The 23,340-nt window shown below is 38.7% G+C and overlaps 2 protein-coding genes across 8 annotated transcripts in view; both read left to right on the plus strand.

Moving 5' to 3' along the window:
* Positions 1-23,340, plus strand: part of apbb2a (amyloid beta (A4) precursor protein-binding, family B, member 2a) — a 43,904-nt gene that overhangs the window by 16,188 nt on the left and 4,376 nt on the right. For 3 of the 7 annotated variants that reach the window (XM_073922414.1, XM_073922417.1, XM_073922419.1), the window contains 5 exons: positions 15,628-15,742; positions 17,567-17,642; positions 19,359-19,439; positions 19,686-19,801; positions 23,041-23,223. In XM_073922414.1, coding sequence (XP_073778515.1) covers positions 15,628-15,742; positions 17,567-17,642; positions 19,359-19,439; positions 19,686-19,801; positions 23,041-23,223 — 571 coding nt within the window. Of the gene's footprint in view, positions 1-15,627; positions 15,743-17,566; positions 17,643-19,355; positions 19,440-19,685; positions 19,802-23,040; positions 23,224-23,340 lie in introns of all 7 variants that reach the window. The other 4 variants (XM_073922413.1, XM_073922416.1, XM_073922415.1 and 1 more) reach the window with 3 other exon arrangements.
* On the plus strand, positions 19,842-23,223 carry LOC141377705 (uncharacterized). Its single transcript, XM_073922588.1, has 3 exons — positions 19,842-19,848; positions 20,099-21,835; positions 22,131-23,223. The coding sequence occupies exons 1-3, from the start codon at positions 19,842-19,844 to the stop codon at positions 22,511-22,513; spliced, it is 2,127 nt and encodes a 708-aa protein (XP_073778689.1). The 3' UTR covers positions 22,514-23,223.

A 23,340-nucleotide genomic window follows, 5' to 3' on the forward strand; every position in this document is an offset into this window, starting at 1 on the left:
TCTAGTGTGGTAGTCCTGTGCTTTTCTGCACATTTAGCCTCGGGAGTGTTAGTATGAGCAGTATGCAGTGTGTGTGTGTGTGTGTGTGTGTGTGTGTGTGTGTGTGTTCAGCTGATGAATGAATGCGTTCAGCTCTTCATTTCTCATTTCTGGAGTCTCCTGAGGGTCATCAAACCTTTACTGCCTCTTTCTGAGTGTTGATGCTGAAGACGTGTTCAAGACACTGCAGAGACTCATCAGTGTGTGTGTGTGTGTGTTTGTGTGTAAGTTGTAGTTGTAAGCTTAAAAACACATTAAAAAAGCTAAAAATAATAAATTTTGGTAATGTGCGAATGCTTTTATTTTAAGCTGATACACGTTCCATGTGCTATAATTATTACAACTGACCAAAAAATTGACAGAAATCTGACCCACACATAATTATAAACACTGGTTGCTTTAATATGCATTTGTTCTGATCAAACTGCTGGATGTGAGTCTGTTAATTTGTAATATATTTATAAGATGATTAAAAATTAAAATGCCCTTTTAAAGTCACGATATAGCTGTATTTTAGTGCTGTATCTCTGTTTATCCTGCTGGGGTGTTGCTGCAGTAGCGACGCTGGCCAGCAGGTGGTGCAGCAGACCGGGATTCCGCAGGAAAACACCAGCAGGGTGTTCACCATATCAGCATTTCCAGCTCTTTTATTGTAATAAACTATCATCTTTCATGAGCTAGCTTTCATTGTTTGCTTAAAAAACATCTGCGAAGTAATTAAAACTGAATTGAAATTGCAGTGCTGTACGATATTACTTCGGTATAATCAATCAGTTGCTTTATTTATGATTATGATTACTGCACAATAATAATTCTAAAAGGAAGTATTATAATGTAAAATTAAAACAATGTACAGGTTTTCGGAGTTGGTCAAACCCTTTATAGGGCACTCATTGAAATACCCCTCTGAAATAACCTGACTTTTGTATTTGTATTGCTTTAAAACACACATTGTAATGAATGTAAATGAAGTTCTCAGCACGACTAAGGGTTACAATTACATTGTAAAACCTTTTAAGCTAGTAAAATTAACAGTAAAACAAGTTTTGGAACTCATTGAAAAACTCCTCTGAAAAAAAACAGACTTTTGTATGTTTATTGCTTAGAAATACATATTGTATGTAAATGAAGTGACCATGGTTCTCCACTCAGCTAAGGGTTAAAATTACATCTTAAAAGCTGTTAAGCTTGTAAACCTCAAATAGGACAAAGTTTTAAAATTGTTTAACCCTTTATAGTAAATTCTCCTCTGAAAAACCCTGACTTTTGTACTTTATTTACATTACTTACAATATGCACTAAGTCATTAAAGTACAAAAGTCAGGGTTTTTTAGAGTATTTCAATGAGTACTATATAAAGAGTTGAAAAGAAAAATCCAAAACTTGTTCCTTATATTATTTTCACAGGCTTAACAGGTATTACAATATAGCTTTAACCCTTAGCCAGATGGAGAACCATATATGATAACTTTATTTAAATTACTTACAATATACATTAAGTCGTTAAAGTGACCATATATGGTTCTCCACCTGACTAAGGGTTAAAATTATATCTTAAAACCTGTTAATCTGGTACAATAAAGAAATGAAGTTTTATAACTCTTTATAGGGCACTCATTGAAATGCTTCTCTGAAACAACCCTGACTTCTCTATTTCTATAACTCAAAAATACATATTGTATGGTTTTTTTCACACCACTAAGCGTTAAAATTATGTCTTAAAACCTGTTAAGCTTGTACAAGTACATTAAGGACCGGGTTTTAGATTTTTAACCCTTTATAGGGCACTCATTAAAATACTTATTTGAAAATCGCAAACTTTTGAGTTAAAATATACATTATATGTAAATGAAGTGACCATATATGGTTCTCTACATGACTTAGGGTTAAAACTATATTGGTTTCGACCTATGCCTAACTATGCCTTTTAAGGTTGTAAAATTAATATAAGCAACAAGTTTTTTAACCCTTTATATGGTAGTCATAGAAATACCCCTCTGAAAAACTCAACTTTTTGTATTTTTATGACTTAAAAGTGCATATTAATGTAACTGAAGTGACCATATATGGTTCTCCACTTGACTAAGGGTAGCTAATAAGTATTTCTTAAAAGCTGTTAAGCTTGTAAGATTAAAATAAGGACCAGGTTTTGGATATTTTAACCCTTTATGAGGCACGCATACTCTGAAACAACCCAGACTTTTGTATTTTTTATAACTCAAAAATACATATTTTATGGTTTTCCATTTGATTAAGTGTTAAAATTATGACATAAAACCTGTTAAGCTTGTAAGATTAAAATAAGGACCAAGTTTTGCATTTATTTAACCCTTTATAAGGCACTCATTAAAATGCTTCTCTAAAAACTCTGAATTTTGTACTTTAATGACTTACAAATACATATTGTAATTAATGTAAATGAAGTGACCATATATTTCCACCTGACCAAGGGTTCAAATTACATTTTAAAACCTTTTAAGCTTGTAAAAGTAAAACAAGGAGCAGGTTTTGGAATTGTTTAACCCTTTATAGGAAATACTCCTCTGAGAAACCCAGAATTTTGTGTTTTTATGACTTCAAAATAATACATGTTGTAATTAATGTAAAGGGTTAAAATTATATCTTAAAACCTCTTAAGCTTGTAAAAATAAAATAAGAGTCAAGTTTTGGAGTTGGTTGTCCCTCTATATGGCACTTGTAGTAATACCCCTCTAAAAACTCGGACTTTATTTTTATGACTGAATAGATATTATAATTAAAATAATAAATGACGTGACCATATATGGTTTTCCACACATCTAAGGGTTAAAATTACATCTTAAAACCTGTTTCAGCTAACATGTGTGAGAAAGAGAGATTGAGAAAGGAAAACAAATGAGGCAAAGCAGCTAGACAGTAAACCTGATCAGAAAGGAAAGGGACTGTGTTTCTTTCCTATGCTTTTAGAGAAACATCACACACACACACACACACACACACACACGCACACACACGCACACACACACACACACACACACACACACACACACACACACGCACACACACACACACACACACACACACACACGCACACACACACACGCACACACACTCTGTTCTATACAATATGAATGAGTGTCTCTGGGACGGATGAAGTCATGGAGCTATATTTGGAGCACTCAGAGTTGTGTGTGTCTGTGCACATGAGGCCGCGCAACCATGAAGTCACAGCTCTATATATGGAGCATGGGAGTGTGTTTGTGTGTGTGTGTGTGTGCGCGCGTGTGTGTGTGATTGTGCAACTCCTCCCCATATCACCACTGTTTCACAGACCAATAGTGAAACACATTATTTCAGTGTTTATTATGAGATATGGTAGAAGTGTGGCAGTGTTGTGAATTTCAGAAGCCAGGCCAGGAGACTCTTACAACCAAATGCTGTTTGGTTTTTGTTGTTCTGCAGTCAAACAGCATCTTCAAGAAGTCCACACGAGTCTGCAAGAGTCTCTTAGCATCTGCAGAAGTCTAATCTGGACAAAGTTTATGCATTTATTTATCGGCTTAGTCCTTTATTCATCAGGGGTCGCCACAGTGGAATGAACCACCAACTATTCCAGCATATGATTTTTAAATAGCGGATGCCTCTTCAGCCACAGCTCAGTGCTGGGAAACACCCATACACTCTCATTCGCACACACTCATCGACTATGGCCAGTGTAGTTGTTCAGTTCCCCTATAGCGCATGTGTTTGGACTGTGGGGGAAACCGGAGCACCCGGAGGAAACCCACGCCAACACAGGGAGAACATGCAAACTCCACACAGAAACACCAACTGAGCCATAGGCTCAAAGCAGCAACATTCTTGCCGTGAGGCCACAGTGCTAACCACCGAGCCACCGTGCCGCCATGGACAGAGTGGTCCTGTCCGTTATTTGTTTTAGGAGCGGGCAGTGTTAAGGTGGAGACCAAGCGCGTGTGAACTGATGGGTGAAAGAACCTGTAGCAATATATTCAGTTAGCTGTGTGTTTATCTGACAGTAACAGCAAACTTTAGACTGCTCATCAGCCAATCAGACGCGAGCATTCAGCAGTGCAGTAGGATAATTACTGAACAGATGGTGGCCCTGATTTTAATAAACTATCATAGTTCTATACACAAGCATAACGAGCCACAATACCTGCACTGAATATTTCATCTGCATTCTTGTTTAAACCACTGCATGTGCACACAATTAAATATGCATACTGTCACACCCTCACGAGTGTAACAGAGGCCAGCTAGTGTGTGCTGTGCAGGTAAAACCTCACTCCTCTGACCTCTAAAGGTGCTCTAGCGACATATGCTAGAGGTCATGGTCTTTAGCCTCCTTGTTAGAGCAACCGACTCCCATGCGGAAGGTTGCCGGTTTGAAACCAGCTCAGAGCGTGTTGGGTGGTGTAGGACTGGCGGGGTTACAATGGTGCCATGACCCAGATGGGAGTGAGGTGTAGCGGGGTGAGTGTAACGGAGGCCAGTTAGTGTGTGCTGTGCAGGTGAACCTCATTTTGACCTCTAAAGGTGCTCTAGAGGAGTGAGGTTTACCTGCACAGCACACACTAGCTGGCCTCCGTTACACTAGCAACCACTCACAACATCTTATCCGTGGAATAGGAACACCCTAGCAACCACCTGATGTGTCTTTTTGTTTTGGTGTGCTTTATGTCATCCTTTTATGTTTACTTTGATTCTCTCGATCGGTTGTTGCTAGATCTATTAAATTGATTAAATTTCCCATTTATTCTAGTTTATTAACGTCTACCCCCACCCCAACCCTAAACCCAGCCTGATCTCACGAGAAAACGTAAGTATTTTACCTTTTGTCAGTTTAGTGGCTAATTCGTATGAATTCATACAAGTTCAGTCGTATGAAATTGTACAATTTTAAAAAGGAGGCGTGGCATCTAACTCCACCCCTAACCCCAACCAACATTGGCGGATGAGCAAATGGTACTAAATTGTACGAATTGAATCATACGAATTAGCCACTAAATCAAAAAGTTACGAATTGCCGTGAGATTATATTCGTAAACCCAACCGTCACAGTACTGTAAAAACACCGAGTATTATTTATGTTATCTATTAAATTATTCAATAAATTGTATTTTAATAAAGTCTACCCCCACCCCAACCCGTCACAGCACTGTAAAATATGAATTATTGTTATAGAGTGTCATAAAAAATGCTGCTGTATTAATGTGCATATCGCACTTCTGGCCGGCCGCGTATCTGATCTAGACTTTACCCTCTCGTTTGGCTGACAAAAAAATAGTTTTTATTTATTTATTCGTTATTTTTTCATTTTTTCGTCATACTGGTCTTTTTCTGGGAGGGGTCTGGCTGCAGACTTGGTGCAATCAGAGCTGCATCCAATGCTTTTTAATGCGCTCACATAACCCCACCCCTAACCCTACCCATCACAGTGACATCACTCACTCCATTGAGTGCATTGTGTCTGACATCGCATCGCTGAGTGATGCAATCCCAGCTTGCATCATAAAGGCTGCATCCAGATTCTATTGCTTTTTCTTGTTTGTCTATATATTTACCAAAGTTTCACTTTTTAAAAAACTTTTATGTATGTATATTTGTGACTAATCATCACTTATTTCATTGTTTATATAATGCGCAATGCTTTGGCAATACTTGACACAACAGCTCATAATAATAATAATAATAATAATTCATTCATTTTCCTTCAGCTTACTTCCTTAATCATCAGGGGTCGCCACAGCAGAATGAATCACCAACTATTCCAGCATATGTTTTACACAGTGAATGGCCTTTCAGCTGCAACCCAGTACTGGGAAACACCATACACACTCATTCACTCACACACAGGAGCGACAGAGACTGACACAAGCATGAGAACACTAGTGCTGTTTTACATCTGCCACTACGCTGATGCATAGGCATTTGTAGCTCCGCCCTCTTCCGAAAGGAGCACAATCTGATTTGCATTTAAAGCGACAGTCGCCAAAACGCCACAATTAGGATCAAAGCCTGATAGAGTCAGTTTCAGAGAGCTGGAGAACAGTATCTGTGTGCAATTCTCAGCTCAAACTGAGACACACACACACACACACACACACACCCACTAGAAACAGCAGAGACACATCTTATAAAAAGCAGCAGAATAGATCTTCTTCAAGACATCAAAACAATAAAGCTCAATTGTATTGAACTGAATTGTACTGAATTGACACACACAGAAAGAGAGAGAGAGAGAGAGAGAGAGAGAGAGAGGAGGGTGGTTGAGCGAGCGAGTGCAGGTTCTTCAGTGGGTTTGGCTCTCGGAGCAGTGTGTGTGTGCGCGTGTGTATGTGTGTTTGCTGAGGGAGGGTCAGATCAGAGAAACGGAGGGACGAGCGCAGGATAAACGGAGAGATCGGAGCGGGACGGAAATCCCAGAGTGACTATTTGTGCTGATGCTGACCGTTGTGACCATGAGAATGATCACCCAGAGAGCCGCTGGATGCTGATGAGTGACATCAGTGTGAGTAACACACACACACACACACACACACACACACACACACACACACACACTCTGCTGCATCGCTCTGCTGCTGCTACTATTCACCGGAGTGTGTGTAGTGTTACTTTCAGGATGGGGCTGTCAGCTATATCTGCTCTGTTTTGAGTTTGTGTTGGTTTGTAGTGAGTTTGTGAAGTGTGTGTTCAACAATAGATGTGTATAACTATAATATAAGTGATAATTATCGCTGCTGTACATATATTTTACTCCTGATGTTCTATACAGATGATTTTTGTGCACGCAAAACAATGCAAATCAAGAAGAAATGCAGGAGAAGTGCTTTGAGAATGAGAGAGACGCTGTGTGTGTGTGTGTGTGTGTGCGTGTGTGTGTGTGCGTGTGTGTGTGTGTGTGTGTGTAAATGTTTTATGACTTTTGCTGTTTTGCAAATGTGGGCACAATACAGTGTGTGTGTGTGTGTGTGTGTGTGTGCGTGTGTGTGTGTGTGTGTGTGTGTGTGTGTGCGTGTGTGTGTGTGTGTGTGTAGAGGAGACAGATATTAATGACATGCTGAAACAATCAAATTCATTTGGGAAAAAGACAGAAAGAGGCAGTGATTGATTGTGTGTGTGTGTGCGTGTGTGTGTGTGTGTGTGTGCGTACAGTGATAGTAAACCCTGACAAGCCAATATTGAACAGTTGAAGCTCTTAAAGAGACAAAGCACTTGATGAAGGACCGAGTCTCTCATTTGAATGACTGCACATTTACTCAGTACAGTTATTACTGAGCGGGGCGTGCTCTGTGCAGGGGTTTTGAAGGGTTGCTAGGGTCTTTCATTCGTTGAATTGCGTTGTTAATCTTTGTATACAAGCACTTGCTAAGTGTAAATGTAAATATATGATGATGTAAATATAAGATATAAATGTTCTGGGTGGTTGCTGGAGTGTTTGGGCGATCATTGTTTTTTCCCCCCAGTGGTTTCTAGGGGGTTGCTAAGGTATTTATGTAAGTGTTGTCTAATAAACCTTGGCTTGTATATTAGGAATGTTGTTGGCTGCCGGATAAAGTGCTTTTGTTCCTCTATTCTTCAGTCACGTTGAATGAACGGGCCTGGCAGATGCATAAATATAAAATATAAATGTTCTGGGGGGTCGCTAGAGTGTTGTGAGTGGTGTGAGTGGGCACTAGGGTGTTGCTAGGGTTTTTTGAGTGGTTTGGATTGTTGCTAGGGTGTTACTAGGTGGTTGTGGGTGTTCTGGATAGTTGCTAGAGCATTGTCTGTGATTTGAATTGGCGCTAAGGTGTTGCTATGTTTTTTGGATGTGGTTTGGATGGTTGCTAGGGTGTTGCTAAGTTGTTGGATTGTTGCTAGTGTGTTACTAGGTAGTTGTGGGTGTTCTGTATTGTTGCTAGAGTGTTGTCTGTGATTTGGATTGGCGCTAAGTTGTTGCTATGTTTTTTTTGTGGTTTTAGATGGTTGCTAGGGTGTTGCTAAGGTGTTGTATTGTTGCTAGGGTGTAACTAGGTGGACGGGGGTGTTCTGGATGGTTGCTAGTGCATTGTCTGTGATTTGGATTGTCACTAAGGTTCTGCTGTTTTTTGGATGTGGTTTGGATGGTTGCTATGGTGTTGCTAAGGTTTTGAATTGATGCTAGGGTGTTACTAGGTGGTTGTTGGTGTTCTGAGTGGTTGCCAAAGTGTTTTTTGTGATTTGAATTGCCACTAGGTTGTTGCTATGGTTTTTTGAGTGGTTTTAGATGGTTGCTAGGGTGTTGCTAAGGTTTTGGATTGTTGCTCAGGTGTTACTAATTGGTTTCGGGTGTTCTAGATGGTTGCTAGAGCGTTGTCTGTGATTTGGATTGGCACTAGGGTGTTGCTAAGGTTTTGTAGTGGTTGCTAGGGTGTTACTAGATGGTTGTCAGGGGGTTCTGGGCATTTGCTGGGATGTTCTGTGTGTTTGCTAGGGTGTTCTAGGTGGTTGCTTTGATGTTTTAGGTGGTTGCTAGGGTGTTCTGGATGTTTGCTAGAGTGTTGTGGGTGGTGTGAATGGGCATTAGGGTGTTGCTGTGTTGTTTTTTTTGAGTGTTTTGGATTGTTGCTAGGGTGTTACAAAGTGGTTTTTGGTGTTCTGGATGGTTGCTAGAGCATTGTCTGTGATTTGGATTGGCACTAGGGTGTTGCTAAGGTTTTGTAGTGGCTGCTAGGGGTTCACTAGGTGGTTGTCAGGGTGTTCTGGGTATTTGCTGGGATGTTCTGGGTGGTTGCTAGGATGTTCTAGGTGGTTGCTTTGATGTGTTGGGTGGTTGCTAGGGTATTCTGGGTGGTTTTTTAGGATGTTTGATGGGATATTCAGGGCTGTTACTAGGGTGTTCTAGGTGGTCGTTATGATGTTTTGGGTGGTTGCTAGGGTGTTCTGGATATTTGCAAGAGTGTTGTGAGTAGTGTGAATGGGCACCAGGGTGTTGCTAAGGTTTTTGAGTGGTTGCTAGGGTGTTACTAGATGGTTGTCAGGGTGTTTTGGTTATTTGCTGGTGTGTTCTGGATGATTGCTAGGGTGTTCGTAGTGGTTTTTAGGATGTTTGATGGGGTATTCTGGGTGGTTGCTAGAGTGTTCTATGTGGTTGCTATGATGTTTTGGGTGGTTGCTAGAGTGTTGTGGGTGGTGTGAATGGGCACTAGGGTGTTGCAAGAGTTTTTTGTGTGGTCTGGTTGGCTGCTAGGGCATTACTGGTTGTATATGTGTTTTGTGTTTGGATGGTTGCTAGGGTGTTACTTTATGGTAGTTAGCATGACCTATGTTTTTTCTGAAATGTTCTAAATGGGTGCTAGGGTGTTCTATGTGGTTGCTATAATGTTTTGGGTGGTAGCTAAGATGTTCAGAGTGATTGCTGGAATGTTGAGGGTGGTTTGGAAAGACACTAGAGTGTTGCTAGTTTTTAAAAAAAATGTTTTATGGTTGCTAGGGTGTTACAAGGTAGTTGTTAGGGTGTTTTGATTGTTTTCCTGGGATGTTTTCTGTAATTGCTTGGGTGTTCTGGGTGGTTGCTGTAACGTTTTGAGGGCTTTGGATGGGCGCTAATGGGTACTGATGGGCACTTTGGATGGTTTAAATTGTTACTAGGGTGTAGGTAATTGTGAGGATGTTTGTTAAGATATTTTGGATGGTTGCTAGGGTGTTCTAGGTGGTTGCTATGATGTTTTGGGTGGTAGTTAAGATGTTCTGAGTGGTTGCTAGAATGTTGTGGGTGGTTTCTATGCTCCAAGGTGGGGTTTTTTCAGTGGTTGGAATGGTTGCTAGTGTGTTACTAGATGGTTGCTAAGGTGTTTTGGGTTCTCTCTAGGCTGTTTGAGTAGTCGCTGGGTATTTGCAGGGATGTTCTGGGTGGTTGCCAAGGTGTTGCGGGTGGTTGCTAAAGCATTTCAATGCTCTGTTTAACTAACTGCATTCACTGGTGCAATCATATTAATAGAAGCCAGAGCAAAGTCTCGTGTAGTGTCTGTTAGACAGTGTTGGAGTCTGAAAGTGTAATCCTATTTTTCATCATCATCCACATCATCGTTTCACCCCAGAGTCCCTCACTTTCAACCTTTAATTTGTGTACAAGTAGACAGACAGAATGGGTTCATCGCTAGGGCTCTGAGACTTCTGAGATCACACACACACACACACACACACACACACACACACACACACACACACACACACACACACACACACACACACACACACACACACACACACATAAACAGATTTAGCGTGTCAGCTCGAGTCTCTTCATGTGCAGGTAAAGAGCAGAGACAGACGCAGAAGCTTTTGAGTGTGTCAGTGTGTTTCAGTTTGTGTTTTTTATCGCAAAATTCAGTTTTGAGACACATAAAAGCACGCTCACACTGCAGCCTTTCTTGGAGACATGAGGGATTTATAAATGCAGGAGCGAAGAGAGGAAACTCTCAAAGCCACAAACTAGACATCTGCACTCCAACAATTTAAACTCGTTTACTTCAGGGTTATTTACAATCAACTAAAGCCTAAAAAACTAAAACAAACAAAAAAAACTATTATTATAAATATATAAAATGCTAACAGTAGCTCCGTCTAAAGATGAGATTAAATTTAAATTTATGCGCAAAACTGGATTAACGTATAAAAGACGTGCGAATAAAGCAGCGTTTCCATTCAATGAGTTAAAGAGAACAAAATCGTCAATTCCTGATTATCTGGCAGCAAATATCATCAGTAAAAGCAGAATTTGCTGCGGTAGGAGAAGCTGAGTGAGTCTTTTCTTTATTTAATAAATGACTTGCGCCTCAGAAGACGGTATGCCGACAAGCAATGAACACGAGGCAGCGTTTGAAGGCGGCGTGAGACGCAGAGCACAGACGCTCTTCACAGTTCTGGAGGTCATTAATACTATAATAGCACTAATACTGAAAAAACTCTTAGCCAGCATCAGCATGCATATTTTTTTCCACATGTCAGTGTTTATGTTGTTAAAGTGTTCTAGGTGGTTGCTAGGAAGAAGCAGATGGTTACTAGGCTATTCTGGAGGGTTGCTAGAATGATTTGAGTGGTCACCACATTAATCTGGGGTGCTATGAGTGGCTTCTAGGGTGTTCTGGGTGGTTGCTAGGGTGTTCTGGGTGGATGCTAGGGTGATCTGGGTGGTTGCTAGGGTGATCTGGGTGGTTGCTAGGTTGTTCTGTGTGTTTGCTAGTATGTTATAGGTGGTCACTATTGTATTCTGGGCTGTTTTGGGTGGCTGCTAGTGTGTTCTGGGTGGTAGCTAGGGTTTTTTGGGTGGTCACTACAGTATTCTTTGGTGTTATGGGTGGCTGCTGGGGTGGTCCAGGTGGTTGCTAGGGTGATCTGAGTGACTGCTAGTGTGTTCTGGGTGGTTGCTAGGATTTTTTGGGTGGTCACTACAGTATTCTGGGGTGTTATGGGTGGCTGCTGGGGTGTTCTAGGTGGTGGCCAGGGTGATCTGGGTGGTTGCTATGATGCTTTGGGTTGTCACGATGGTATTCCGGGGTGTTAGTTGACTTCTAAAGTGTTCTAGGTGGTTGCTAGGGTGATCTGGGTGATTACTAGGTTGTTCTGAGTGGTTGCTAGTAAGTTTTGGGTGGTCACTACAGTATTCTGGGGTGTTATGGGTGGCTGCTAGGGTGTTCTAGGTGGTGGCCAGGGTGACCTGGGTGTGTTGCTAGTGTGTTCTGGGTGGTTGCTACATTATTTTGAGTGGCCATTACAGTATTCTGGGTTGTTATGGGTGGCTGCTTGGGTGTACTAGGTGGTTGCTATGGTGATCTGGGTTGTTGCTAGAGTGTTCTGAGTGGTTGTTGGAATGTTTTGGGTGGTCATTACAGTATTTTTTAGGTGTTATGGGTGGCTGCTCGGGTGTTCTAAGTGGTTGCTGGGTGAAATGGGTGGTTGCTAGGGTGTTTTTACATGGTTGCCGGGGTGATCTGGGTGGTTGCTAGGATGTTCTGGGGAGTTGCTAGAATGATTTGATTGGTTATTACAGTATTCTGGGGTGCTATGAGTGGCTTCTAGGGTGTTCTAGGTTGTTGCTAGGGTGATCTGGGTGGTTGCTAGGTTGTTCTGTTTGGTTGCTAGGATGTTTTGGGTGGTCACTATGGTATTCTGGGGTTTTATGGGTGGCTGCCATTGTGTTTTATGTGGTTGTTAGGGTAATCTGTGTGGTTGCTAGGGTGTTCTGGGTGGTAGCTCGGATGTTTTGGGTGATCACTGCGGTATTCTGTGGTGTTATGGGTGGTTGCCAGGGTGATCTGTGTGGTTGGTGGAAGGTTGGGATGTGAAAATGGGGTGTGTTGTTGTGATTGTGTGCTTGTGATTGTGTAAGAGCTTGGGGTGTGGCTTTGAAATCACGCCCCCTGCACATGACCACTGGGGTACAGACTCCGCCTCTAAATCTAGAGGCCAGTCTGAGCGGTCCTTCATTCAGTCGTCTACAGTAGACGCAAGTGAAAACAATCTGTCAATGTTTTTATGTTTTTACAGTCTACTGTTGGCCTTGAGCAACACTATTCACACCTGCGTATACACACACACAAACACACACACACACAAACACTCCTGCACCCCAGCGCTGCCCCTCAAACACCATTGTTGTGTAAATGAACAGCCACAACTCATAAAATGTCAGTGTTTTCAGCTGGAATGTGTGTGTGTGTGTGTGTGTGTAAGCCCCACATTAGCAGAGTTGGAGAACTGCAGTTTGAGTTTGACTGCAGTGTGTGTTTCTCTCTGTGTGTGTGTGTGTGTGTGTGTGTGTGTTTTCCCTCTAAGTGAAAGAAGTGTTTGTTTTAGCGTGTTAAATCTGCAGAGTGTGTGTGTGAGTGTGTGTTTTATTTGTGTATATGTGAAAAAATATGTGTGTATGTGTAGATGTGTATGTGTGTATTGTGTGTGTATTGTGAGTTTGTATGTGCATTAATGTGTGTCTGTGTGTGTGTTTTTGTGTGTATGTGTTTTTCATGTGTTTCTAATTATTACTCTCAATGTAAGAAGTGTTTGCTGAGTGTGTGTGTTAAATCTGCTGTGTGTGTGTGTGTATATATAAATGTGTGTGTATACTGTGTGTGCGTTTGTATGTATGTATGTGTTTTTTGTTTGTGTATATGCAAGAAAATATATGTGTGTGTGTGTGTGTGTGTAGATGTGAGTGTGTTTTGTGTGTGTTTATTTGTGTATTAATGTATGTCTGTGTGTAAGTGTGTATATGTGTGTGTGTGTGCTTCTGTGTTTTTTCACTCTCAATGTAAGAAGTTTTTGATGAGTGTGTGTGTGTGTGTGTGTGTGTGTATGTGTGTGTGTATCTATGTGTTTTCGTTTGTGTACACATGTGTGTTTGTGTGTATGTGCGTATGTTTTTGTTAATTTGTGTTTCTGTGTGTGTTTTTTCACTCTCTATGTAAGAAGTGTTTGTTTGAGTGTTTGAGTGTGATGCAGTTTGTGAGTGTGTTTGTGTTTGTTTGTTTGTGTGTATGTGTGTAAATTTCTCTGAATGTCACGAGCGACAAGAAACACGGCCACTAAACCATTAACCTTTCCATCTACAGCACACACACACACACACACACACCTGCGCGGGTCTGTATGGCTGATTTCTGATGGTGTCCTCTTTTAATCACACACTCGTACTGTAAACACTCTTCAGTCTGTGTGATGATTCTCACACTGGTTGAATAATTCACGCTGAATGTTCTCCCTGATGTTTTTTGTCTGCTGAGCCTCTTTTAGTTTAAATATTTACTTCTAGTCCACTTTTAGATCATAATGTTTGAATAATTTGCAGAGCTCATGCTCCTTTGATGTTGGTTAAAAGTCACATGTTTTTTAATTTTGTGTACATTATGAGGAGTTTATTTATTTATTTATTTATATATATTTATTGATTTTATTATTTGTTAATTTTTTTCTTAACATTTGTTTATTTATTTTTCTTATTTATTTTTTTATTTATTTATTTGTATTTTTCTTTATTTTTCTTTTTTCTTTTTCTTTTTCTTTCTTTTTTATTTATAAATGTATTTATTTTTCTTATTTATTTTTTTTTTCTTTCTTTCTTTCTTCCGTTATTTATTCATTTTATTTTGTAGTAATTTATTTACTTATTTTTATTTTTATTTGTTTATCTATTTATTTTTCTTTTTAATTAATAAACTATCCATTTTAATTTTTTCTATATTTATTATTCTTATTTATTTATTTTATTTTTTTATATTTCTTTTTCTTTTTTCTTTATTTCTTTTTCTTTTTTCTTTATTTATTTTATTTTTTATTCATTTGTTTACACATTTTTCTTTTTTCTTATTAATTAATAATTTCTCTTATTATTAATTTGTTTATTTTTCTTATTTATTTATTTGTTTGTTTTTCTCATTATTCATTTATTTCTTATTTCTTATTAGTTAATTTCATTTTTTATTTATTTATTTTTCCTATTATTTATTTATTTATTTTTCCTATTTATTTATTTGTTTATTTATTTATTTTTCTTATTTCGTATTTATTTTTCTAATTTTCTTTTTCTTTTTCTTATTATTCATTTATTTATTTTTCTTATTATTTAATTATATGTATTCTTCTTATTTATTTATTTTCATATTTTTATTTTTCTTCTTATTTATTTATTTTTCTTCTTATTTATTTATTTTTATTTATTTGTTTAGAAATTTGTCTTATTTATTTTCTTATTTATGTATTTTCTTATGTATTTGTTTATTTTCTTATTTATTCATTTACATTATTTTGTAATAATATTAATAATAAAAAATATTTTAATGTGATAGTTTTAGTTTTTACATTTTATTTTTTAAACATTCAAGTTTTACTTGTGATTTAATTGATTTTTATATTAAATTGGATTTTTTAATCTTACAGTTTTACGATGGTCATAATTTATAATGGAATTTTAGCCTTATGATTTATTGTGTGTTCATTATTATTTTACTTACACTACTGTATCACTTTTATTTTTATTTCACATTTATCAATAAAAAGATCTTTTTTAAAAAGTGTAATCATTCTATTATTATTATTATACTGTAAAATTATGGTAATTTTTTTTACAGTTTTTCATTAAACCACAAACCCATTTTGCACATTGTGCTTGATTAGACACTTTAGCAGATTACAATCTTCTTCAAAACTTTGTGTGATTTTTATTAATAATGGAATTGATCAGTTAATTCATGAATATTCGATTTATTTTTAATAACATTAAAAATTGTGACACGGTGGCTCAGTGGTTAACACTGTGGCCTCACAGCAAGAAGGATGCTGGTTCAAGTCCCGACTGGGTCAGTTGTTTTTTCTGCGTGGCTTGGGTTTCCTCAATTAAAAGACTAAAGCATCTGTTGAAGATTAGAGCAGGTGTGTGTTTACCTGCAGATTCTGCTCACCTGTACTGCAGTCTGATGTCATCTCATTTTCAGTAGTGTTATATGAACTCATACACAGTGGCAGAGACATGAGAGTTCTGCTTCAGGTCAGTGTGTGTGTGTGTGTGTGTGTGTGTGTGTGTGTGTGTTTGTCCTAATGTGTGTGTGTTTATCTCCTCTTGTGTTTCAGGGATTTCGCGTATGTGGCCCGAGACAAAAACACGCGTGTGTTGAAATGCCACGTGTTTCAGTGTGACAGTCCTGCAGAACGCCTCTCCAGCAGCCTGAAGCAGATCTGCTCAAAGGTGAAGAGAACACACACACACACACACACACACACACACACACACACACACACACACACACACACACACACACACTGCTGGTTTGAGGACTCAGACATGTGCAGATAATGCACACAAACTCAGCTGAACTCAATCAGCAGTCTCAGATTTATTATCTGCTTCATGAATATTTATGAGAACGGAGCTTCAGTAACCAATCATCTGAGCCGCTCCTCTGCAGTGTGGAAAGATGAGCGCTGTTCATTTCCCCACACCGGACTGTGTGATTGTGTGGTGTAAGTGTGTGTGTGTGTGTGTGTGTGTGTGTGTGTGTGTGTGTGTGTCTACACCTTGTATTTCACACATTGTGGGGAGCAAACGTCTCAGGTATAGCAATGCCAGTACTTTTTGACCTTGTGTGTTGAATTTTTGTGGTCTCCTCGAGGAAAAGGCTCATAAATCAGACAGAATGAAGGAGTGTGAAGATGTAAAACTGCACACAGATGCATCAGGGGTGGAGTTTAGGAGGAGAGGAGAGAATAAACAGTGTGTACAGTACAAACATCACTACAGCTGACCACAAAGACAGCTGCACAAGTGTGTGTGTGTGTGTGTTTTGTGTGTATATATGTGCATGTGTGTTAGTGTATTTATGTATGTGTGTGTTCTTCATGTTTGTGCATGTGGCATGATGCGTGTGTGTATGTATGAATACAAGCATGCTTGTGTTTATATGATTGTGTGTGTATGAGTATGTGTGTTTATATATATAATATTGTGTTTACATACAGTATCTGCATGTGTGTGTATACTGTATATGTTCATATGCATATGCATTCGTGTGTGTGTGTGTGTGTGTGTGCGTGTGTGTGTATGAGCATTTATACTGTATACATGAATGAATGTTTGTATATTACTATGTTTTTGTGTTTTTGTGTGTGTATATGTGCATGTGCATATGTTTGTGTGTGTGTGTGTTTGTAAATATCTATATTTATGTATGTATGTATGTATGTGTTGTTGTTGGTGTGTGTGTGTGTGTGTGTGTGTGTGTGTGTGTGTGTGCGCATGTGTGTGTGTTTGCGTGTATATGAGTATATTTGTGTTTTTGTGTGTATGTGCATGTGTATATATATGTATGCATGTGTGCATGTGTATATGTGTGCTTTTGTGTGTGCATGCATGTGTGTGTGTGTGTGTGTGTGTAAATATACAAACACACATACATACATGAACATGCATGAGTATGTGTGTGGTGTGTATGTGTGTGTATATGAGTATATTTGTGCTGTTATGTGTCTATGTATGTGTGTGTGTGTGTGTGTGTATGTGCATATATGCATGTGTGTTTGTGTGTGTGTATGAGTCTGTGTGTGTGTTTGTGTTTGTGTATGTGCATGTTCAAATATATATATATATGTGTGTGTGTGTGTGTGTGTGTGTGTGTGTGTGTGTGTATGTGCATGTCTTTATACTGTATGTATGCATTTATATTAGCATAAGTTTGATTTGTGTGTGTGGATATGTGCATGTGTGTGTGTGTGTGTGTGTTTGCATGCGCATGAGTATATTTGTGTTTTTGTATATATATGTGCATGTATATATATTTGTGTGTGTGCGCATGTGCATATATGTGTGAGAATATGTGTGTTTTTGTGTTTATATATGCGCATATTTGTGTGTGTGTGTGTGTGTGTTTAGTATGCTCTGTCCGTCCTGATGTAAAGCGTCCGCTCAGCACATCTGTCCTCCTCTGCTGTGATGAACATGTTGTCAGATTTACGCTCCTGCAGGTGAATGAGCTCATGTGTGTGTGTGTGTGTGTGTGTGTGTGTTTCTCCTCAGATTATGGCTGAGCGCAGGAGTGTGTGTCCTGCCGCCGGCCCGTCCACACACTTCAGCTCTGATGTTCCTCTCAGAGGTAAGAGCTCAATTAAACCTCACACACACACACTACTTCAGTCTACATGGACACTGTGTTTTGCTGCAGCGTCATTCATTCACTCATTTTCCTTCGGCTTAGTCCCTTTGTTTATCAGGGGTCGCCACAGTGGAATGAACCGCCAACTATTCCAGCATATGTTTTACACAGCGGATGCCCTACTAGCTGCAACTCTGTACTGGAAAACGCCCACACAAACTCATTCACACACACTCATACACTGCTCTTCATCAGTTCCCCTATAGCGCATGTGTCTGGACTGTGGGAGTAACTGTGGCACTGTAGCATCATATCACAGCCAAAAACAAAGTGCAACTAGAATTCTATATCTCTAAGCCGTGCGTCTGCTGGTTTATTTATCTGTTCAGATGTAAATATTGAATGTGCGTGTGCTGTAAAATTATGCCCCAGCACAGCGAGTCCATAAATATGGCAGTGCGATGCGCTGACCTCAGCACACGCTGGCGCTTTATTTCCTGGAGTCTGTAAATTCCTGCGCTGATGGCTGAGATGATGAAAGAACAGCGGCGGCCCATTAAAACACAATTAAATGATGTTACAGTCGTGCAGAGATCAGAGAAAAACTGCGGCAGCTGCATTCACATCCGTCCGGCTGCTCTTTATCAGCCAGCAGCAGATCTCAGATCAGTTATAGAGCAGAGCGCCGGGATTCTGGCTCCTGGGACACTTCAGCCCGTTTCCAGAGACTCGCACACACATGAATGCATGTAGAGCAGCGCTTCAGCTCTGATGAGTGAGTGAGTGAATGTGTAAATGAATGAATGAACGAATGAATGAATGAATGAATTGATTAATTAATGAACGAACAAATGAACGAATGAGTGAAAGAATGAGTGAGTAAGTGTTTTAATGAAAGAGTGAATGAACGGGTATATGAATGAGTGTATGTAAATGAATGAATAAATGAAAAAGTAAATGAATGAAAACATGAATGAAAGAAAGAAAGAAAGAAATTAAAGAGTGAATTAATGAATCAATGAAAGAAAGTGAATGAATGAAACAGTGAACAAAATAAATGAATGAATGAGGGAATGAATGAATAATAAACAAGAGTAAATTAATAAGTCGACAAATGAATGGAAAAGTGAATAAACGAAAAGATGAATCAGTGAATGAATCAATGAATGAAAAAGGTAATGAATGAAAAAGTGAATGAATGAGTAAAACAGTAAATGTATGAATTAATGGAAGAAAGAGTGAATAAATGAAACTGTAAATAAATTAATGAATGAACGAGTGAATAATGAAAAAATGTAAAAGTGAATAAATGAAAAGGCGATTGAACGAATGAAACAGTGAATGGATAAAACAATGAAGAAATCAGTGAATGAATTGATGAATAAATGAATTAGTGAATGAATGAATGAATGAATGAGTTAATAAATGTATGAATGAATGAACGAATAAATTAATGAAAGAGTGATTGAATGAGTGAATTAATGGGTGAAAGAATGATTGAGTGAAAGAAAGAATGTATGAAAGAATGAGTAAATGAATAAATGAACGAGTGAATTAATGAATAAATAAAAATTAATTTATGAAATTGAGAATGAATGAGTAAGTGAATGAGTGAATGAATGAAAAAGTGATTGAATGAGTGGGTGAATGAATGAATGAATGAATGAATGAAAGAGTGTTCAGCGTGTGTTTCTCATCTGTGTGTTTCCTCAGTAGAGTTTCCTTCACCAAAGACTGACCGACAACACAGCTTCCATGTGCTTTACCTGGGAATGACGTCAGTGCTGCGACCTATAGGTAAAACACACATGCGCACACACACACACTCGCACACACACACACACATTGCTCACATAATGAACTGAAAGACACATCAAAACCAATAAGTAGCTTTCAGAAATGAGCTTTTTCTCCATCATATTCATTCATTCAGTGTCAAAACAAACCAATTTTAGAGAATACATTCCTCTACACTGCTGCAGGTCAGAGGTCAGCTGAAGTGTGTGTTTGTGTGTGTGTAATCTGCTGCTGTGGTTGTTTCAGGGATGGACATGATCAATGGAGCTGTGGAGAATCTGATGTCCAGCGCAGGGAAAGAGGACTGGACGCCGGTGCTGCTGAATGTTGCAGATGCTACCATCACTGTCATCAAAGAAAAGGTGACACTTTTGCTGGGAAACACACAGTTTTAACCCAAAAATGACTGGTGTGTGTGTGTGTGTGTGATGAAGAAGAAAGTTTACTGAGAATAGTTTGCAGTTTCACCAGCATCAACACTCTCACAGAGTCCGTAGGCCGCTCAGCTTACAATCTCAAATCAACAACAATTTTTGACCTTATTCTTCACTTATTTTTGTGATCGTTTTATATAACAAACAAGGAACAGGTAAACACAATAAGCAGTCGCATTATAACAAACAAGAAACAGGTGAGCAAAATAAACAGTCTTATTATAGCAAACAAGGAACAGGTGAACACAGTAAGGAGAAGCATTATAACAAACAAGGAACAGGTGAACACAATAAACAGTCTTATTATAGCAAACAAGGAACAGGTGAACACAATAAGCAGTCGCATTATAGCAAACAAGGAACAGGTGAACACAATAAACAGTCTTATTATAGCAAACAAGGAACAAGTAAACACAATAAGCAGTCGCATTATAACAAACAAGGAACAGGTGAACACAATAAACAGTCTTATTATAGCAAACAAGGAACAAGTAAACACAATAAGCAGTCGCATTATAACAAACAAGGAACAGGTGAACACAATAAACAGTCTTATTATAGCAAACAAGGAACAGGTAAACACAATAAGCAGTCGCATTATAACAAACAAGAAACAGGTGAGCAAAATAAACAGTCTTATTATAGCAAACAAGGAACAGGTGAACACAATAAGCAGTCGCATTATAACAAACAAGCAACAGGTGAACACAATAAGCAGTCGCATTATAACAAACAAGCAACAGGTGAACACAATAAGCAGTCGCATTATAACAAACAAGCAACAGGTGAGCACAATAAGCAGTCACATTATAACAAACAAGCAACAGGTGAACACAATAAGCAGTCGCATTATAACAAACAAGCAACAGGTGAGCAAAATAAACAGTCTTATTATAGCAAACAAGGAACAGGTGAACACAATAAGGAGAAGCATTATAACAAACAAGCAACAGGTGAACACAATAAACAGTCTTATTATAGCAAACAAGCAACAGGTGAACACAATAAGGAGAAGCATTATAAAAAACAAGCAACAGGTGAGCAAAATAAACAGTCTTATTATAGCAAACAAGGAACAGGTGAACACAATAAGCAGTCGCATTATAACAAACAAGCAACAGGTGAGCACAATAAGCAGTCACATTATAACAAACAAGCAACAGGTGAGCAAAATAAACAGTCTTATTATAGCAAACAAGGAACAGGTGAACACAATAAGGAGAAGCATTATAAAAAACAAGCAACAGGTGAGCAAAATAAACAGTCTTATTATAGCAAACAAGCAACAGGTGAACACAATAAGCAGTCGCATTATAACAAACAAGCAACAGGTGAGCAAAATAAACAGTCTTATTATAGCAAACAAGGAACAGGTGAACACAATAAGGAGAAGCATTATAAAAAAACAAGCAACAGGTGAGCAAAATAAACAGTCTTATTATAGCAAACAAGGAACAGGTGAACACAATAAGGAGAAGCATTATAACAAACAAGCAACAGGTGAACACAATAAACAGTCTTATTATAGCAAACAAGCAACAGGTGAACACAATAAGGAGAAGCATTATAAAAAACAAGCAACAGGTGAGCAAAATAAACAGTCTTATTATAGCAAACAAGCAACAGGTGAACACAATAAGCAGTCGCATTATAGCAAACAAGAAACAGGTGAACACAATAAGCAGTCGCATTATTGCAAACAAGAAACAGGTGAACACAATAAGCAGTCGCATTATAACAAACAAGCAACAGGTGAACACAATAAGCAGTCACATTATAGCAAACAAGAAACAGGTGAACACAATAAGCAGTCGCATTATAGCAAACAAGGAACAGGTGAACACAATAAGCAGTCGCATTATAACAAACAAGCAACAGGTGAGCACAATAAGCAGTCACATTATAACAAACAAGCAACAGGTGAACACAATAAGCAGTCGCATTATAACAAACAAGCAACAGGTGAGCACAATAAGCAGTCACATTATAACAAACAAGGAACAGGTGAACACAATAAGGAGAAGCATTATAAAAAAACAAGCAACAGGTGAGCAAAATAAACAGTCTTATTATAGCAAACAAGGAACAGGTGAACACAATAAGGAGAAGCATTATAACAAACAAGCAACAGGTGAACACAATAAACAGTCTTATTATAGCAAACAAGCAACAGGTGAACACAATAAGGAGAAGCATTATAAAAAACAAGCAACAGGTGAGCAAAATAAACAGTCTTATTATAGCAAACAAGCAACAGGTGAACACAATAAGCAGTCGCATTATAGCAAACAAGAAACAGGTGAACACAATAAGCAGTCGCATTATAGCAAACAAGAAACAGGTGAACACAATAAGCAGTCGCATTATAACAAACAAGCAACAGGTGAACACAATAAGCAGTCGCATTATAGCAAACAAGGAACAGGTGAACACAATAAGCAGTCGCATTATAACAAACAAGCAACAGGTGAGCACAATAAGCAGTCACATTATAACAAACAAGCAACAGGTGAACACAATAAGCAGTCGCATTATAACAAACAAGCAACAGGTGAGCACAATAAGCAGTCACATTATAACAAACAAGGAACAGGTGAACACAATAAGGAGAAGCATTATAAAAAAACAAGCAACAGGTGAGCAAAATAAACAGTCTTATTATAGCAAACAAGGAACAGGTGAACACAATAAGGAGAAGCATTATAACAAACAAGCAACAGGTGAACACAATAAACAGTCTTATTATAGCAAACAAGCAACAGGTGAACACAATAAGGAGAAGCATTATAAAAAACAAGCAACAGGTGAGCAAAATAAACAGTCTTATTATAGCAAACAAGCAACAGGTGAACACAATAAGCAGTCGCATTATAGCAAACAAGAAACAGGTGAACACAATAAGCAGTCGCATTATAGCAAACAAGAAACAGGTGAACACAATAAGCAGTCGCATTATAACAAACAAGCAACAGGTGAACACAATAAGCAGTCGCATTATAGCAAACAAGGAACAGGTGAACACAATAAGCAGTCGCATTATAACAAACAAGCAACAGGTGAACACAATAAGCAGACTGTGCAGGTAAGCACAGTGTGATCGTTCACACTTATTGCGTGTGGGAAAGACTAAGAGATTTATTAACTCGTTTTTGTCCTGTGTTGGACAGGAAGAGGAAGAGGAAGTGATGGTGGAGTGTCGCGTGCGCTTCCTGTCCTTCATGGGTGTGGGACGAGACGTTCATACGTTCGCCTTTATCATGGACACCGGGAACCAGCACTTCCAGTGTCACGTATTCTGGTGTGAACCCAACGCCGGCAGCGTGTCGGAGGCCGTGCAGTCCGCCTGTGTGGTGAGCAAACAGTTTGTTTTCATGACCTGCACTGATGAATTGTTCAGCACTAGCGATGTGAGCTAACAACATCATTATGGTTAGTTTTGATTCCATAAGTACATTAATTCCTGTGTG

Source organism: Danio rerio, chromosome 14 (genome assembly GCF_049306965.1).
Source record: "Danio rerio strain Tuebingen ecotype United States chromosome 14, GRCz12tu, whole genome shotgun sequence".
Lineage (NCBI taxonomy): Eukaryota > Metazoa > Chordata > Actinopteri > Cypriniformes > Danionidae > Danio > Danio rerio.

Bases quoted from the DNA above. Each gene is read 5' to 3' on its own strand.
- LOC141377705 (XM_073922588.1), top strand. The intron at 21,836-22,130 runs GTGAGCACAATA...AACAAGCAACAG, and splicing joins TTATAACAAACAAGCAACAG to GTGAACACAATAAGCAGTCG.